Source organism: Callorhinchus milii, unplaced genomic scaffold (assembly GCF_018977255.1).
Source record: "Callorhinchus milii isolate IMCB2004 unplaced genomic scaffold, IMCB_Cmil_1.0 Scaffold9, whole genome shotgun sequence".
Classification (NCBI taxonomy): domain Eukaryota; kingdom Metazoa; phylum Chordata; class Chondrichthyes; order Chimaeriformes; family Callorhinchidae; genus Callorhinchus; species Callorhinchus milii.
In genome coordinates, this window is record NW_024704750.1 from 8,506,855 (window position 1) to 8,527,304 (window position 20,450).

Consider the following 20,450-nt stretch of genomic DNA (forward strand, 5'->3'; position numbering starts at 1 on the left):
AGCAAAAATTTGACCGGCAACTGTTAAATCATCACGCTGCCTTGTAAAACCAGAGAGATATGGACCAAATTGTACATTTTGGGGATTCAATTATATTTTCAACTTGTTGGACAATAGTTTCAAAAGATATCTTACAAGTGGTCTCATTCTTTGTGCTGCAGAAAATGTTAAGAACCGTGTGATTTGTGAGGATCCATGGAGCACCACAGTGGCCAAGGAGAGGAATTACAATCCTCAATCTTCACACAACAGATTTCCAATTCCACAGCAAGTTATTGGAACAAAAACTGCTCTGCAACAAAAGAAAGGAATCAAGCATTGTAACCAATGCAAACATTCATGAGAAGTGGATAGTACCAGTGAGCATTCCAACTCCCTGGCCAGCTAAGTGAAGCAATCAGAGCTGAACATGCCTGAAGATTTATCTTGGAGAACGTTCTTACTTTGCAGCCTTTTGTTGAGGGTCCAGCATTACAAAGTGTTGTCTTATTTTGTTGTGAAGGCAGATTTTTCATTGAACCATTTGTATACAAGGGATGTTGCAATAAGGATACATAAAGTGTGTACAACATGTCTTGCCAGAGGCAAGAGGGATGAATGTAAAGGATTTTGGGCAGGAAAAGATTAAGTACAAAAAAATTTAAGAAAAAATGCTTTTTTCCTTAAAAAAATCCTGTAATGGTCAATGGAGCACTGGATGAACAGCAGAATTGAGGACATGAAATCCGCAACCACCATCAGAGAATATTTCTGTCCATTTAACAACTTCTTTTACCCAGGAATGAAATTACGTATTACTGAGGGAAAAAAAGTATAATGACAATACGTGGGAGAGTTTGTCATGGTATCTATCTGAGGTTATTACCAAGCAACCCCCATCAGTTACCCCTTGTAACAAAATCAACATGATCGATGGTACCATTTCTTTTCAGACAGCAACTCATTGCTGCCGTCATAGTCATCAGCAAAAAGAGTGGAATAAGACACAGCCCATGCTGTGATTTTCTGTATATTTAAATGCTAGTGCGTGCAAGACGGAATATTATAGGCAACTCCAGATGTGTATTTAAATGTGGCGTGAGGGAGGGGAGGTGAGGAAAAAGGGAGGCAACAAAAAAGTGTCTTGCTGCGTCTCGGTCCCATAAATCTGGCTTCTTTTTATCCTCATTGGCAAAGGCTACGTTTTCAGGCAGCACCCCAGGAGGCAACAATCTGAATATTCTAATCTGACAGCTAGCAACATGAACAGAGGCAGCGAACACTGACATGGGAAAGTACACTGAGCAACAATTTTACTGCCAACCCAGATGTTGAATAAGAGATAACGCACTTTGCGAAAATCAATAATCTTAAGGCTTAAACATGTATTGTATTCATAAAGGTCAAACAATCCCTCCAAAACAAAACAATAATAAATTGGTCATTTTCAATCGACGACTGTTTGTGGGACATTGCTGTGTGCAGTTGGCTGCCGCGTTCGCCCACAAATATACAGTCAATTCACTTTACAGTCTATTCTGTGAAGCGCTTTGGGACGTCTAGAAGACGTGAAAAGCGCTATATCAAATGCAAGGAATATTATTATTATTAAAAAGCCAAACACATCTTGCTTTTCCATTCCTCCACCCCAACATATCCTTATCTTCTAAGAATAACATATTACTCACAAATATAAAACAAACTAGGCTTTTTCTATCACGTACAAATATCTCTAAAATCAAACCATCTGACAATAACAGAACCCTGATTTAGATCATACTGTATTTTTATTTCTTTTGAGATGTCAAATTTTTAATCCACTATTACCATGCCCAGATTAAAATATCCAATTGTTATTATAGCAAACAAAGCAGCGTTTCTGGCATAAACAATATATAAAGCGACAGAAAAATGTCTGCACCAGGGAATGGAGTCGGGATTGTTCAAATGAAGGAAGGTAACTTTAAATAAAGAAAATCAACAAATTGAAATGGAGAATGAATTGGGAGCTCCAAATCCAACCATCTGGAGTGAATTTTCTCGGCACAACGTACAGGGACGTTTCTCATCAGCACCTGAGCACAGCCAAGAAAATAAGAAAATATTCAAGTAAACATTTTATATATAAAAAGATTTATATAGCATCCTTTGCATAGTAAAACAAGTCTTGGAATTCTTTACAGTGGTGGGCATGGATGCCGGACAGGGGAGTAGGGGGAGGAGACCATAAGTGTGGTCAAAAACATAGATTTTAAAGTAGGATGTGAAGACAGATCCTAATTTATAATCTATTTGGATGACTTCATTCACTTTTACGTGAGTTGCTTCTTTAGCCAACACCAAATAGTGATTCATGGGTGCACAATCTATCACATTTTTTGGCATCTTGCAATGATATTTTCAAACAGTCAGAATGCACTCAATTGAGTTGCAAAGAATAGCATTCAATCAACCAGATTGCTGCGCATTTTCAGATATTGTAATCTTTAAGAGCGCTCTCTCTAATATATATATATATTATATAAAAAAAGCCTTATCAGAAACAACCCAACAGTTTGTTTCCAACAATTGCACTTAAGACACCAAAATAAAATCAACATAAAAGCAACAATGCACATAATTATAGGCTTCACCAGTTCATTTAAATTCTAACATTAAACAAATATTTGTGTTGATTGTTTGTATAACAAGACAGATTCTGTGCAGAGACGACTGCATAAATGACTTTAAAGTATTAACATTTGTGGATTCTGGAAGCATTTTTTACAATTTTTTTCTTCAGGTTGTCCCACTTTAAATTGTCTTTTTGGTGGACTTTCAGAGTAAACAAATCAGCTATTCTGTAAACAACAATAATGCAACAAACAAGCTTCAAGCAAAATTAGGCTCAGAGCAAACCAATGCACTTAATCAACATGCTAAACGCAGTTCAAGTACAAAGGATAATTAAAGCATTTCTGATCATTAGAAGAGTCACCATAAACTACGAAAATAATATTTAAATTACAGATCACAAAATCAGACGACACCTGATTTAAAAAATTATGATTGTTTGAGAAAAATCAATTGAAATGTTGATCCAACAAATAAACAATAAAACGTATGCGGTGTCTGAATGTAAAGGATGTTCGTCTCTCCCTCACTCCCCCCAATAATTTAAGATATTAAATCCAGTGATCTACTGTGCCTAACAAGACCTATATTTTGTTTCTGAGTGTTTCTTGTTCACGAAGGGCAAAGTTAAACTCATTTGAGTTTCCACCATTCTTAGGCCAATAGTTTCTGTAAGCAACTTGCTCCCAGGCCTTTGCCAACTGCAATCTGCAGAAGATGCATGAAAACAGCCCAGGCTGACTTTTAGGCTCTAAATACTCTCTCTGAAAACCACTTGGCATCTCTCCCCGATGAAATGCTTATATAGACACAGCATGTGGACATGTAAAGAAGCACAGGCTGGAATCTGTACACTACCACTTCACTACCACATTGTGTTTGGGGGCACCAATGCACCTCCCATTCCAAAGGAAAACCTTGTGCATATGGTGTGTCAAAAGGAGTGGTGTTCCTTACTTCGAAGAAAATAAAAGTAAGATTATTAAAAGAATGACAGCTAGCCATGGATCATGTGGATGTATGCATGTTATTTACTCAGATAACAAATAAAGAATGAGAGAAAAATTAAGACAATATTAGTAAGCCTCAAGCAAGGTTTCCTCTCTGCAGAACAGTGGAAATTTGGAACAGACTCTGAAAAGTAAACAATGCAATGTTGATTAACTCCTTGTTAAGAAAAAAAAGTTGTTGAAATATTTGCATAAGAGAAAAACGAAAGCCGATACGGATGAGTATGGAGAGTTGATCAAATAGATGGAATATTGGGTTCATGGTGATACTGAGACCATGGATGAGTCCACTACGGAATGCAAAGTTGAAAGCGTAGGTTGGTTTGATCGTCTGGATTTTTTTTCAATGATTAATTCTGCGGGTTGTGGAGTGATTAAATGGGACTTGTCTTGTGACAGCTTTACCTGTGATTGGTACTCACTCTCTCTCTCTAGAGTGTATGATGCACTATGGGCAAATTGTACATACTATGTGTAAGAGGTGGGTGTGATGGGTGAATTGCCCTTTCTCATTCTATACTTTATTATTGATGACAGTTAAATCATTAAGATAAAGATAGATTTTCTAAATGAATTTCTGCTTCACAGGAGAGGCTAAGTAGCTAAATTAAAGACAATGTCAGGAAGTGCTTCAGGCAACTATCTTGATTCGCATATGGAATAGGAAATCTAAGGGCCAAATGTATCAGACGATTTCAAGGGATAAGTATCTGAATATTCATGGATTCATAGAAAGAGCAGCTCAGAAGCAGGGCATTCGGCCAATTTAGACTGGCCAGTACTTGTACTCCACATCCGGGCCCAACCCATATCCTATCCCTCGTCCCATATTCCAGTTTTCTTTTAAAACCCCTTTCCATCCTTAGCAGGTACCCATCTCCTATATCCTCCTACCACACTCTTCTTCTCCACCCCTCCATTCAGCAAACTTGCTGTGTATGCCCTCCTCTACTTATGCCACCATCAAGGGCAGAGCTTTCTAATTCTTTGCACATAACCTCTGCAACTCCCTCCCTCGAAACCTCCTTCCTGCCCCCTCTGGATCTATCTGCACATCCTACTTTATTATTATTATTACTTTAAAATCTATGTTTTTGACCATACTTATGGTCACCTCACCCTATTCCCCTGCCCATCATCCATGCCCACTACTGTAAAGAGTTCCAAGATTTGTTATTCTACATGAAGGATGCTATATAAATCTTTTTACGTATAAAATATTTACATGAATACTGATCTTTAATTCTTTCACTTTTTTTAGTCACTTAGTGATAAACTATTCAGTACCAATGGGAGGATTTTTTTTGTTCTCAATTCTACTCTCAGTTCTATGAAATTCTAAACTAATCTCATAAGAGGATCTGCAGGAAATGCTTCCTCTCAATTTAACTGACACTTTTAAGTTTAATCCAACTTGCATTCTTTGCCTACAATTTTATCCATATTGTGTTTTTATGTCCCACCATTAGCAGAATCAATGCCCCTTTGCATTCTCAAACCCAAGTCTGGACAAGGATCTTTGAATATCCACTGGCATCTTTCTTTCATCAATGAGATGTGATTTATTTCATCGCTTTTGCAACTTAAGCGTAAATGTTGTTAAAGACAGAACTGAAAGTGAAGACGGCAATGAAAAGGTCACTACCAGGTGGGTTAAATCAATGTCATTGACAATCTTTCAAACACACCTCTAGAAATCTCCTTTAACTTAAAAAAAATTCCACTTGAGAGCTGGGGATTTTATTGACTTCCTTTAAAAAGTGAGCGAAATGCACTGAAAGATGATAATGCAGATGAATCGAAGGATTGTCTGGCTCCGGGGAGAACTGTCACATCATATGAAAATAGTTCTGTCAAAATTCCACAGGCATGCATGCTTTGAAAGAATGTACAACCATAGCTTTGCCTACAATTCAATCTTGATTTGTAACCTATATACTGTAAAGCAGCTTCAATGAACAATGTGAGCCATCTGTTCAGCAACATTTTGCACGAATGCAAAATTAAAAGTAACTTGTATGTGTGAAATCACACTTCACAATCATGCAGTGTTTGTGAGTAAAAGACATAGCCACACACCCATGTAATGAGCAGGATTGCTCCATACTGGAACTGAGTCCAGGCATTCTTTCATTCATACTGAAGAACAATGCAAATCACTCGGGCTTGTGACACATGCTAGTTCTTATTCATTCCCTTGATACTCATGAAAGAACTGAGGCAACAACATCACTGGTGAAATATCATTCATTCCTTTCAAAAGGAAAGAACATGTAATTTAAATGATGTATAATCCAAAATTATTTTCATCAGCATTTCTGAAACTAAACACACAATCAACCTATAGCTCCTTTGATGTGTCACTTTAATTAAATAAACTAACACTTTCACACAGGTTTTTACTCTGCAGGTCGATTTCCATCTCTGTCAGCACTTTTGCAGTATTCTGTTGCAATAGGTGGTCAGTGAAAGGATTTCAGCTCCAAACAACAGTGAAAAGGCAAACATGCCCATCTTCTTCCTACACTTAACATTTGAAAACATTTTCTTTACATATCTAATGTTGCATATCACAGGAGAAGTTGACAATCCCATTGAATATTTCTTCAATCAAAGAAAACACTCTATAGATCAAATGATGGTGTTTTTTTCTCTCATTTCAATGAAGAACTCCTTCTAAAGTCCTCAATCAGTTACTCTGGAACAGCTGCTAAATGTGGAACATAGCTAAATTAGCAGCTGCACTATAAAAGGAGTATTGGACAGTTTCAGCACACATAAGTGCTTTTTCTTTTGTCTACTCTAACAGCTAGGTATCATCAACTACATATCTGCGGTACCTTTCCACCCACTTAGCAGCTCTCTTTCAAGGCCAGCCTTAATAATAATAATTTTTGCATTTGATATAGCGCCTTATCGTGTCTTTGAGAAATCTTGAAGTTGTCGCAAGATATAGTTGCTTAGAATCATAGTTCTGGTCTGTAATGCTTGTTGTAATTAAATTAGTTTCAATTCTGAATTAGTTTCAATTAAATTAGTTTCAGGAATATTGTTATTCCTATCTACAGCCACCAAAAATAAACTAGGAATAGAGGCTAATTCTTAATTGTTAAAGGCCCAAATCCCCGACTGTCCAGCACCTTGGGACGTCCTCCCGAAGTGAGAGGCACTATACAAGTGTAATCTGTTGTTGTTGTTTTGATATCTACTCGGAAACTTTAACATAAATAAATTTGTGAAACATACAAAAAGTTGTTTGATTATTTTTTTAAAAAAAACATTGTTTACGCTTTCTACAAATGTAACCAGAGTATTATTATAAGAAACAGACCACACTAGTGCTGATCGGATCACTTGTCAGTTTCATGCCCAAGTTTACAGAAACACAAATAATTTGCCACAAATGTGTCCCTGCTTTTGAGAGCTGTAAACATTGTTTGTTGATTTTGCGGTCAATCTCCTCTGCATCACAACAGACACTGGAAATGATTGACATGGGGGTGGGGGGAGAGAAGGGTTTAAGAGAGAAGTAGATGGGCATTTGGGGAGGACAGGATTGCATGGCTACGGAGAGAAAGCGGGCCAGTGGGATTGGGTTGGATTGCTCTTTTAGGAGCTGGCGCAGATGCAATGGGCCGAATGGCTTCTTTCTGTGCTGTATGATTCTATGATTCAGCACCACGCATTGGTTTACGGCTTGGCGATGCAGCTTTGGAAGATGCCATTAACAACAACAACAACAATAATCCTTGCATTTGATACGGCGCCTCATCGTCTCTTCGAGACGTCTCAAAGCGCTTGGCAGAATATACCGTAAAAGTGAATGGAGTTGTATACTTTGCGGGCGAAACGTTAAGTCTCCTTAACATTTAGAATAGCGGCCGCAGGAGAGGGAGGGAAGGGGTTTTTAGAGAGAGCCCTGGAAATCCTCACATAGGCTGCGCCGTTCGGTGGCGTTCACCTGAAACAACAGGTGAGCAAACTGACTTGATAACCAGGTGCTGGAACTGGTAGGTGCACAATTCGGTACCATCACAGCAACTTAAAAGCAAATTCACACAGACACAGACACCACGACCACCAGCATCGCAGCAGGACTTCAAATGCAACCCCGTTAAACACAAAACCCTGCCCTGACACCCCCTTAAAAGTTTACACACGGACAGACAAGACACTGCGGCTTCTGGAGGGCAAAAGAGACTTTGTGCATTTTCTCACCTTTGCAAACTCCCAGTAACAGCCCGGAGCTGCTGTCGCCCTCCTCGGCTTCCCCGTTACCGGACTGGCTGTCAGACACACACCACAGCCCCGTCTCGCACTTGCCCGACTCTCCCTGCAGGTCTCCGCAGGTGTCGCCTCGCTGTCTGGCGCACACCAGGCAGCAGTCGCAGGCGTCCAGCACCTTGGCCCCGGGGCAGCGTCCCGGCTCCGGGCACTGCTCCCGGCGGCACGGCTCGCACTGCCGGCCGCCTCTCACCCGGGTCCAGGACAGCAGCAAGCCGAGGGCGAGCAAGCCCACAGCGGCCCCGCCACACCGCGTCCTCAGCATGGCCACCGCGCACCGCACACCCACTCACTCACTGCCCTGCACACTCACTCACACCCACTCACTCACTGCCCTGCACACTCACTCACTCACTCACTCACTCACTCACTCGGCACTGCACACTCACTCACTCACTCAGCACTCTTCACTACCCTGCACACTCACTCACTCAGCACTGCACTCTCACTACCCTGTACACTCACTCACTCACACTCACTCACTCTGACTCTCACCACCCTGCACACTCACTCACTCACTCTGCACACACACACACTCACTCACTCTGCACACACACTCACTCACTCACTCTGCACACACACTCACTCTGCACACACACTCACTCTGCACACACACTCACTCTGCACACACACTCACTCTGCACACACTCACTCACTCTGCACACACTCTCACTCTGCACACACACTCACTCTGCACACACACTCACTCTGCACACACACTCACTCTGCACACACACTCACTCTCCACCGCACACACACTCTGCACTGCACTCTCACCACCCTGCACACTCACTCACTCACTCACACACACTCACTCTGCACTGCACACTCACTCTGCACTGCACACTCACTCACACACTGCACACTCACTCACACACTGCACACTCACTCACTCACTGCACACTCACTCACACACTACACTCCTACTCCCTGCACTCACACTCCAACCCACACAAAAACCCCGCAAACCAACACGCACTACGCACTCAAAAGCCACCCCCACCCCCCTCCCACCCCCACCCCGCAAACTACCAGACACTCGCACACACCGCGACACACAAAACCCCGCAAACTTTCAAACGCACAGTGTGAGTGAAGCACAGCCACTCCGCCTCCCAACTTCGCTCCTCGCTTTACCTTCGCAACTTTTTTTTTCACTGGAGTTGCTTCAAGGTAAATAATAGTCCACAAACGAGCATTGTTTTGCTGTTCAAAAAAATATATTTTCTGGGGGTATCTTTTTTTTTTGGGGGGGTGGGGGGTTGGGGGATGGGGTTTGGGGGTTTGCAAAGGCAGTCTTTTTTTTTTTGGGTGGGGGGGGTTAAAAAAAAAGTTTTTTTTTTGCTCCTTTCTCTAACTCTCTTTCTCTTAAGTTTAACAGCCAAAAAAAAAAAGGCACAAAAAAAAAGCATAAAACAAAAACAACAACAGGGCTGTCAGAAGAGCTGAAGCTGTGCTGCGGGTCTCGTCTGTCACTGTGTGTGTGTGTGTGTCTGTGTGTGTCTCTCTCTCTCACTGTACAGAGCAGATGCGGCTCTGGCTTTTAAACTGCTGCTCTGGGCACTCACTGCGCTGCAGTGACGCTGACTGATCGACAGCTACACTCCACCAACACTGTCTACACCCCCCACCCACCCACCCACCCCCCTCCCTCCCTCCACCCACAACCCATGCTGTGGCTTTGGCTGCAAACGTTAGAGCAGCTTCTTTGACACCAACCCCCCCCCCCCCCCCCACCCCCCCACCCCCCACCCAACCACAAACACACACACACATATATATATACACACACACACACACACATAAACCTCCTGAAGAAACCAGAGGCAGAGGTTTGCAGACATGCTCCGCACCAGGGCATCGTTCAAGAAGCGCTCCAGGACCCTACCCCGCCTGAATCTAACCCCCCACCCTGCTACCCCGCTCTATAAATGCAAGTTGGTGGTGGTGTTCGCGTTGAACTACATTACCTGACCCACGCCTCCTGGTCACCTCTCACTTTGCCGAGGCTGTAACTATCTGCAAAATACGTTTTGCTCAAGACAAAGTTGACCATTTTTCACGGTTCGCTTCCTTTATCTTCTTCGCTCAAACTTTCTAATTTCCTTGGACAGTATTCTTATTTCTCGATTCATTTTTCTGCCCGCTCATTCTTTTCACTCCCATTTATCTTTCTGCCTCCTGTATCTTCTTTTCCACGAATCACACTTACTTCTGCTTTGTTTTCTATGCTATATAAAAACAAATGAATACTTCACATGCAAAATAAGCATTTTTTTCTCATTATCTAGGTCAGAGAGAGGGAACCTGCGAATTTTGCCTCTAGGATCAGGAGCTCAAGCATTTATTTTTGCGTGAAGACTTCTGAAGTTTACTGTAGGGAGATAATGCAGCATAGAAGTATTTTTCAGTAGACTGAATGCAGTATTTTTAGCATCATTTCCAAAAGAAGTCATATTGGATGCACCCATTGGATAGATTGACTCGAATTTGGGGGCTGGGGGTGGAGAACACTGTTAATAGAGGACTGACCCATCATTAATAGTTACTGAAAACTCTACGATATAATTTGTGTGCCACAATTGCCTAAACTGAAGAATATGTGTAAAATTAATCTTTTACCAGAAGCACATTCAGGGGTTAACTATGTGCATCATACTGTATCTTTATTAACGACAGCAACTTGCGTTTTTATAGCAGAGGGATGGAATCATTAAGTACATTAATAGTGACTGCAATTGAACTACTAGTTTATTTTATAGCCCTAAACCCTCAATGAGTATAGTGGGGTACAAGCAGGGTATAGTCTTTTTTGGCCACTATACCCACTGAAACATATTGCCCACTACCATCTATTAAAGGCTAATGATTCAAATTATGATTCTTCAGACTATTATAACTTTTGGTCTAAGCCCATTAATATATTTTGCACAGTAGGATATATGATGGAGCATTACCTCTCCAACTTGCTAACCCCTCATCACCCTGTCCGCTCCCTCCGCTCAGCAGGCTCTGGCCTGCTCCATGTCCCCCGCCCGGCCAGCCCCACCATTGGCAGTCGGGCCTTCAGCCTCTCTGCCCCCACCCTCTGGAACTCCATCCCACCTTCCCTTCACCTCGCTCCCTCCTTTGCCTCCTTCAAGGCACGCCTCAAGGCCCTACTCTTCAACCGTGCCATTGGCTACCCTCCTTCCCTCTCTGCCCTCCAACTCCCTCCACTCGGATCCTAACCTCTGACAGTTCAGCACCTTGAGTCATCCTCCTGACATGAAAGGTGCTATACAAATGTAATTTTATATTGTATTGCTGAATAAAACAATGACTTTCTGACTACAAGGCAGTTTTGCCTGTTTTGCCCAGTATATGCAATCAAATCAGAACCACTTATTTTTAAAGCCCATTTGTCCTTGTGGTAACATATTACTTTCATAATGCCATTTTCCTAATAGTGACAGATTTAGATTTATTGTGCCCAGTGTTGGGTTAACACTGATATCTGCAACACCGTGTTAGTACTGTACACTCAGCTGCCCGTCAAATGGAACTCAAGTTCTCTAGAATGTTTTTCCACGATTATTTCTATTAACAAACACAAGTATACAGATGCAATGCAATGGAAACAGTTGACCATAAATTAAAGCAAACTGTAAATGTGAGTCAAAAGGTAGCTTCATAATATGCTTAACATAACATCATAACATTGCAGTCAAAGTTGGGCAGTGGAATAATTAAGGATTTTTTTTTAGCAATTTTAGAAGATGACATTTGTTTATTATTAAGATTGTGTATTGGATCACTTCATATAAATCTTCAGTTATGTATTTCAAGAACTGTTTAAAACTATTGTCAAATAGCGCTTTCATTTTCTCTAGGTATAAAACTAAAATGCTCATATAGTTATTTCCAAATACTCTTTTTCGTACTGCAAATGTTTCAAAGTATTGTATGCATAACTATGGATTCTTGTGCAATTTTTTAAAGAAAAAAGGGACATTTTAATGTTTAGGTATGTTTTATTATACCTATGTTCTTTGTTTTATTAGTTTTCACTTTGCTTACATAGGACATCAATGCAGTCCATGTAAACCATATGACAGCTTATATTGGTATTTGGGGATTTTATATTAACAGTCTGCTCCGCCAAAATAAATAATAATTTGAATTATTTTCTCCTAAATGCAAGTGTCGTTCACATTCTAAGCGATGTCTCAATGCAAATGCAGATTTACTTGTAATGTATCCTTAAAATCAAAGATTTACTGAACGAGAATCCTTCTGCTCCCCCCCCACCATGGAATCCTCCTTTAACTTTTTCATGGCTAATAAATGCACTGAGTAAAACCGTACATGCAGTAGTTCAAACATAGATCTCAGAGCCCTGTATGTCTTAGGAGCGTGTTATATTCCATATAGCGTGGAAACAATGTTACAGTTCACTTGACTAATCAACTAGTCATTTATTACTGAGATCACAGTTCAGCCGTAACCATCCCCTGCAGACTGGCATTCAAACAATGCCTCCCCTTGACTTGACTTTCCCTGTTGTACTGTATGAGGAATGTTCAGCAAGATGGTGTGCAAATTTTAAAAACTTCCTGATCCTGATCTCATTTGTTTTGTGGCTTAGTCATACTTCTGTGAGCACATGTTCAGGTTACACATCGCCCAGCTGATTTTCTTTTCTCCCTACATAGAATTTTCGGATTTACCTATGCTCAAAATTTTTTTTAATTAATTCTGCATCTGAGAATGGAATCTCCAAAACACTGGTGTTTCGATGGTTAGAAGCTTACATCAAATGTTCTAATCTTGAAAATGACAGAAAAAAAAACAAGCAAGTATGTCGTAACTATTATTTTGTGGTTGGGTGGATCAAGGAAGTATTTTGCTGTGTTTGTAAATTTAATCTGTGATCGAATCTCAATGGCAAGTGCCATACAACATAACATAATCATATAAGGGAATATTTTGTACTGCTTTTCCTCAGTAGTTGCCTAGATAAAACAGCTCAAACCAAAAATAATAAACCTCACTTCAGTAAATTCCATGTAAAGAAATTACAAAAAGAAAGGGCGCCTGGTGTCTGCCCTCTTGATCTGCTTCCTTGCGTATCTGAAAGTGCTACTTTATTCTGGATTTACTAACTGAATTCTGGATTTAGGAATGTTAAATACCTCTATAAGGTATGCTCTGAATCACCTCTTCTCAAAGCTGAAGTGCCATACATGGGCTAATTGTTCCTCATTGGTCATCTCTACTAATGGAGATTATCCTCCTTCTCTCCTTTGCACTACTTCCAAGGCCCGAGCAGCCCCATTATGTGGCAGCAACCAGAACAAGACGACGTTTTCCAGATGCGACCTGGCCAAAGCACAATACAGCTTGAGCATAACTTTCAGGAATCTGAACTCAACTGATTTGGCAGTGTAGCTCAGCATCCTGTTTGACTCGTCACAGTTTCGACATAACTACTTAGTGATATTCAAGACATATCTGCTATAATTAAATGTTACTTGCATCTCTGCTATTCGTTCTGAAATAATTAATTATTTTACCAATTATTGTTGGAGATTATCCATTGTTCTTCATAACATTTAATTTATGCAACATATATATTCACAGGAGTTGTAGCTCACCACCATTTCAAGTGAACTTCTTTAAAGCACTTGCTGATATCTAAAAATCTAGATTGCAAATCACATTCGTTAATTACATTATTCATTAAGTAAAACACTTCTTATTAAGTTATGATTTAAGTTAGATCTATAAGTAATTTTAAAACTAATAGCTAATAAACTTTTGGTTAATTAATTTGGGCATCTTTCATTTGCAACAACAACTTGCATTTATATAGCACCTTACACTTGGGATAGCGTCCTGGGGCGCTTAACTACCACTCATTAGATGTCATTCTTTGGTGCATTTTTAATGGAAAGGAAGGTTATACCTTTTGGACAATTGAATCCTGAATCAGTATAACTTCTACAGTAACTCCTCCTATATGCTTCAACAAAGTGCATTTTAATCTAAAGGCCAGATGCTATTATTGGGATCAAACTTGACAGATGCATATTCGTATTGGACAGTGGCAGCCTGCTGTAAAATGTATTTGTGTATCTAATGCTCATCTCCAGTGTAAGTATAACTCACCAGTCAGGAAGAAAGTGTTGAACGTTGGCCACAAATGATAAACAGATTTGACAGACGCACACAGAAAGTTGCAAATGCAACTTCTGAAGTGCTGGAGTTATAAACAGCAGATAGAATTTATGATTTAAAAGATCAGATGTAACACCAAATAAGCAAAAGTGCCAATTCTCATTGCAAAACACTCAGCCTAAATAACTACAGATACTGGCTTAAAAATGGAAGAGAGGGTAATTGAAAATTTCTGCAATTAATAATATAAATTGTATCTGCAAAGAATGCCTTCAAATCCAGTCAAGTATGTATATTTGGAAGTATAATTCATGCAGAGCAAAAGCAAGGTCCTGCTGATTGCCACAGATAAAGGATCCTGTTTGTAGGTTCTTTTAAAATTGAAGAAACATCATTCATATATTTAGTGCAATTTAAGAGAGACACAAATTTTACATCACTATGACCACACGGTGAATTAATGTTGCACTAAATAGTTTCTGCTCAGTTGTTTGTGAGTTAATCAGTTAAATTTGCCCTTGGATGTGTGTGACACAGAAGCTATTTCTACATTACGTAAAGTTGGTCTAGGCTTCAGTACGGTTCATAATTCTGTATTTGTTAAGATTCAAGAAAATAACGTTTTGTATCAACCATATATTCCCAAGAACTTCTTAAACTTTAGTCTTTGAAGGAATTATTTGGAGTAGGTTCTACAGAGTGGAGATATGTTCAATTGCCAAAGTGCTGTCATGTAAGCTGCTTCGGGGGGGGGGGGGGGGGGGGGGGGATATCAAGCCTGAGCGAGTAGCAGAGCAATTCAGAGAGCAGATAACTCAGCAGCTGAAGCAATTGGAATAATGTTTAAAAGAATATAGTTTCAGATCTGTTGAAATGTTTTGGTACAGCTCCACCGAAGGCCCAATGAATAAAGACACTATCCGGCCCATAGTAGAATGTGGTAGGTTGGAATGTTGGCCTAAGCCGAGTTCCCAGATCCCAGATGGAAGTTTCGGATTGTTTATTTCGCTCCTTAGTATAAGGGGTGGCGGGAGGGAAAGCCAGCAATTCATCTCCTGACTGCTACCTAACCCCTGCTAGAAGCTGACTAGGTGAGGACAGGATGGGAACTGTTGCAGTGAAGAGAAGGATCATTCATGACAAGTATCTTATTGATTCTATCTCATGCAATTACATACATAGTTACATAGACTGTACAGCACCGAACCAAGTCATTTTCTCAACTGGTCCGTCCGTGCCTGTAGTTATACTCCACACGAGCCTCCTCCTATTTTAATCACCTCTTCCCGTTCCCCTCTATTGCAACCTCCTCCATTTATGCAGTCTGTATCCTGGCAACCTAAGCCATCGAATTACGTTAGCTTTATGTGAATTGTGCTGCCCAATAATTATATTTCACATTTAGAAAATCATTTATTCTACTTTTAAGGAGAGCATTTTCATGAATTTTAATTCTTTGTATTCAGTCTTAACTTTAAAGCTGCTTTCTATAAGCTTACAGAAAATCATCTTAAAAATTAAGGTCATATTTAAGAATTCGTCATATTCTGAATGCTCTGAGTTGCTAATTAAACAGAGCAAATCTAGGCCCACTTAGAATTCCTACCCATAAAATGATGCAACCTTGAAGGTCTTAGGAAACCTAGTTTACAAAACAACAAAACATGAAAATGTGATGGTTTGTGATTACAATTCATACTGTCTGAAGGTCAGCAATCAGGATTTCAAAACATTTACTGAGTACCAAAGAATTATTTTTACCTCATTATGCTGAAGTGCATAGGACAACCTTCATTTGAAAGCAACTTTCAAACTTCTATTGATTTGTATGTTTAAATTGCACATGAAAGGCATCAACTAGAAAATGAAAGATTCAATTATCTTCAAAGAAATGGAAAGCTCTGAGGAAATGTTGCAATTTTGTTACTTGTACTTTCAAGAGCCTAATCTAGATAATTAAATTCCTAACAATCTGAAAGATTGTTCTCTTGGGTACTTTAAAAACCCTCCAGCTACTGTCATGACTGATAGTTATTTAGTGAAATGCTCCCAATGAAGGGATTTGTACACAACACATTTATTTGATTATTTTTTATTACAGTCACCAAATGCCAATTTAAACATTACAATCAAATAGCTTCACAAATATTGGTTGGTGGTCATTTGCGCTGTCAACAAAAAGGTAATAGAATTAAATCAATTCTAAGATATGTGACATCTTTCAAATGTTCAAGTTCACAAAAGTCTGTTGAGTTCCACCGAATATCAACACAATTGTAAAACAACTACGACTAATAATAAAATCATCCTTGCATTTGACACAGTGCCAATAACACTGAAATACTGTATCTCAAAGCGCTTCACAGGATTTGATGTCAAATATAGTGATTGTATTTGTAGGCAAACACAGCAGCAAATTTGCACACTGCAGCAAGGATTGCCATCATCCCATCCTCCTCCACCGCTTAGTAGGATCGTATGTGCTACATAACCAACATAAACAGTGCCTTATCACATCATTGAGATGCATCAAATCATTTCACAGAATATACTGTAAAGTGAATTGACTATATTTTGTGGGCGAAATGCGACAGCCAATTGCGCACAACAGTATCCCACAAACAGTCATGGATTGAGTGACCAAATTTTTCTTATTATTTTAAGGGATTATTACCCCCGGAAAAGCATCCGCCAATCGACTAACACACCAGGTTCTTTCTTACTGGTAGGTAAACAGAGGCGTGTGGAGTACGGAAACGTGCCCAAAGTTTCACCCTCCCATGGATCGTTGTTGGAAGGTTCTCTCACTTGTGAGGCGAGTGCTCTAAATTGTAAATGTGTTAATTTTCTGTGCACGGTATGACTTTCACTCTCCTTATTTCCTTATACTTATTTGTTCTGATAATTTTCATTTTTTTAAAAAAGTTCGCTAAAGTACTGACTGATGTAAAGTAGAACACTGAACTTTGTGTTTTTCATTACTAACCCAGTTTAGTATATTACAGTCAGCTCACATTTTGCGGTTTCTCACCAGCTCTCACTGACTCAGTTGCATCTGGCTGACAACCCTCAAATCTCAATAAGCCTTACAATCCTGGAGAACATTTTCTGTGAATAACATTCATCAAAAAATCTTAAAATCAAGATGTCACAACTTTTGACTGTGGTTGCTTTTGTGTAAAAGATATTCATGTGGATTCCAGATACAAGTCATTAATCCAATAAAAACCTCCTCTTGCTTTAAAAAGCTATTTTATTTTCATGTGTAAATAGGAAACTGAATGTTTTCAGTCCACAGCTGGAGTCTGTTCTATAACTTAATACATTATTTTGTGTGCTAAATGTAGACAATTTTGAACAGACTGTCTCCAAGAGATTAATCTGCGTCTCCTGAAGGAATAACTCAAAATACAATAGCTCATACAAATGTAAAGTAAACAGTTTAAGATTTTGTTCTACAGTTAATTAAACCAAAATTTAAGATTAGAAATTCCTGATATAATAATGAATCCATAGCATCTTTTCCTCACTTATACACATCTAAACTTAGATCTTGAGATGCTTAGATCTTGACAATAACCTTTACTAAAAGCCCCACTATCGAAATGATTCAAAATAAACCAAAATACAGAGAAACCTATAACTCTAATTACTAAATAATTCAGCATCATCAGCTCTTTGGAATGTTAATCCGCACCAAAATTACAGGGTCTAACACCTTGAAAGAGCTAGATACAACTTGTAGCTAAGTATGAATTTTAACTGTTGTTGGAAGAAACCCAGACAACAGAATTCATTTGCCGACAATGATTTAAGATTTGCAATTATTATGATTACCTGGAGATATTTTGGATGATTAATGTTGCCGGTGATATTTTAAAATAAAACCTTGGACCTTTCCTTTGATGCTCAGAGGTTTGAACGGACAGGGCAAAGCCTTTTAACCAGTTGCAACTTGGTTTCAGCGAATGGACATTTTCATTCTGGGCACTCAACTCAACTCATTTCATTCAGTGTATTGACTCGATATGGAATGAAATTTGCTGATAAAATACACAGTCACTACACTTTACAGTAAGTCCTGTGAAGTATTTCGAGACCTCCTCCAAACATGAAAGGCAAGGATTATTATATCTATAACATATACATTCTGTTTTATGTTAACAATATGCCTTAACTCAACTTCAGACCAGAACCTACCCTTTGTTTTGGACACATCTATTCCTCACATAAGCAATTCTGTGACCTGTTGAAGCAACATTGGCAATTTTAATGTCATACTGCGACCAGTTTTGTGTCCAAGATGGACATTACCCTAAATAGTTTTGTGTAGCACTTATAAACCAAGCAGACAATACAAACTTTAATTCCATCAATCAATGCAGGTCCCAGAAGTGAAAGAACAATGTGTTAAATTTTTGAATTGCTCAGTTGTTTCCAGCCATCTGCTCATCTTGCAACAGTGAGCAATGGGATGTGCTGAGAACCAGTGTTCACAATAACATTTTGGACATCCAACCTCGAAATAGTGACGAGAATGGCAATCCTGATCCGAAGACCAGGGGGCTTTGGCCAAGTTCAATTTTCTTTTTATATTTAATAAAATTGATTTGAAGTTCAACAGTTATTTTGGGAGGTTGGATTGACCACCAACAAAAGTCTGTCTGATGATTGATTGACAGTCAACCTCCAAAGTAAGATAAAATTAGGAGCTGTCCCATTCTAAGAAAACCTGCAAACTCTTTTAAAATGTTAACACAGACACGTTCACAAGAATCAACTGTTTAATTGATCTCCACTGATTATCTTTCCCCACAGCTGAGGGAAAGGTTTAGCATTTTATTTAGAAGTGAAAATACATTATTTCTTCAACTATATTTGTGATGTAACTTGGTACCTAGTTTGTATTGTAAATAGAGTATGGATAATTATAACCAGACTCCCACAATGGCTGCATGTCTGCTATAGATTTGATTCGGACTAATGCAATAAGAACGCATCAAGTCCAGGTTGAACTTTTTTTTTTGCCTGTGAATAAAATTACATGAATGTACACAAAAAGATAAAAGCACATAATTACCAGGCACTCTTCACACTGTTATTCACTGAATTCAGTCAACAAAACTCTTCAAACACAATTATACTGGTGCATCTGCTTGGAAAAAACAAACGCTTAATTGAAAGCATATTTCTTCCACCAGCTGAACAGAGGAGTTCATCCAAGTAAGCACCCTTTGTTCCTGTTCCCAAAGCAGTAATGTTATGCCCTTCTAAGACATATCACTTCAACCACATTTGCTCAGATACCCACAAAAATGGTGCCAGAATTGGGACTAGCTAATCAAACAAATGTTTTGGGATTAACTCATAGATTCACCCACAACAAATATACAGTCACTCCACTTCACAGTAAATCCTGTGAAGCTCTTCGAGACACCCTCAATATGTGATAGGCACTATACCAAATGCCAGGATTATTCGTATTGTTTAATAGACCAGACTAATCTATCAGAATGCTAAACAGCATTACAATAAATCTGGTTGCTCCAAATTTCTCACCTTTAGTTCCTAGACTCAGCATAAACATGCAACCAAATTTGAACTACAACTAATTCCCTCTGCATTTGGTATGTCAATGTTGTTTCAGCTCAAAAATTATCGGTAATGAAAGAGCACACCTAAACACCTGGAATCTAACTATTTCACATACATATGAAGTTCAGAAGGAAAGTGAAGGATAAGTACATGTTCCTCATTTAAAAAAAACACAGAATTTTCACTGCCCGCCCAGTCTAGGTGCAACAAGAGCAATCCATCCCAAACATGCTAGTGAATAATATGTGCTGACTTTTGTGTTCACCTCCCAACAAAATACTATTATCCACTGGACCAGGAGAGGCAAAACTAATAGACTCGGCTATGCCAAAAGATTCACTGAATCAATGCATGTCCCTGTAAATGCTTGTGAAGCAAATCTCACAAATCCAGCAATCAAAAAATAGTTTTAGAAATTATTTTGAAAAAGGCAAGATTCTCATCACATCCACAGTACAAATCAGGTCAAATATCATCAGAAATGTGATCCTACCATTATACAGACCACTTCAAAGCGAACAATGTGTGAAGCAAGATTTAAATAACCAAAGATTTAGTGATTTTTTTCTATTGAATTAAAGGTCAGTTTCTCCCTCAGACGAATGCATTGGGAACCTCAATTTATTGAACTTTATTGTCCACAGGTTAAGTTGTGCATAAATTGGTTCCTGTGCGTGCCTACAAAAATACACAGTCACTACACTTAACAATAATTCCTGGGTAGCACTTTGAGGTGTTCTCGCGACATGACAGGCACAATAAGTAAAGATATTTTTATTATCATAAAATTATAATGTTGAAATTGTCAAT

At 39.1% G+C, this 20,450-nt stretch overlaps 1 protein-coding gene across 1 annotated transcript in view; it reads right to left on the bottom strand.

Annotated features, from left to right (window-relative positions):
- LOC103175227 (cysteine-rich motor neuron 1 protein) overlaps positions 1–8,208 on the bottom strand; it is an 82,958-nt gene extending 74,750 nt beyond the window's left edge. Inside the window, exon 1 of the mRNA XM_007888117.2 lies at positions 7,821–8,208. Coding sequence (XP_007886308.2) covers positions 7,821–8,151 — 331 coding nt within the window. The 5' untranslated portion in view covers positions 8,152–8,208. The remainder of the gene's footprint in view (positions 1–7,820) is intronic.
- Between the last annotated feature and the right edge of the window lie 12,242 nt (positions 8,209–20,450).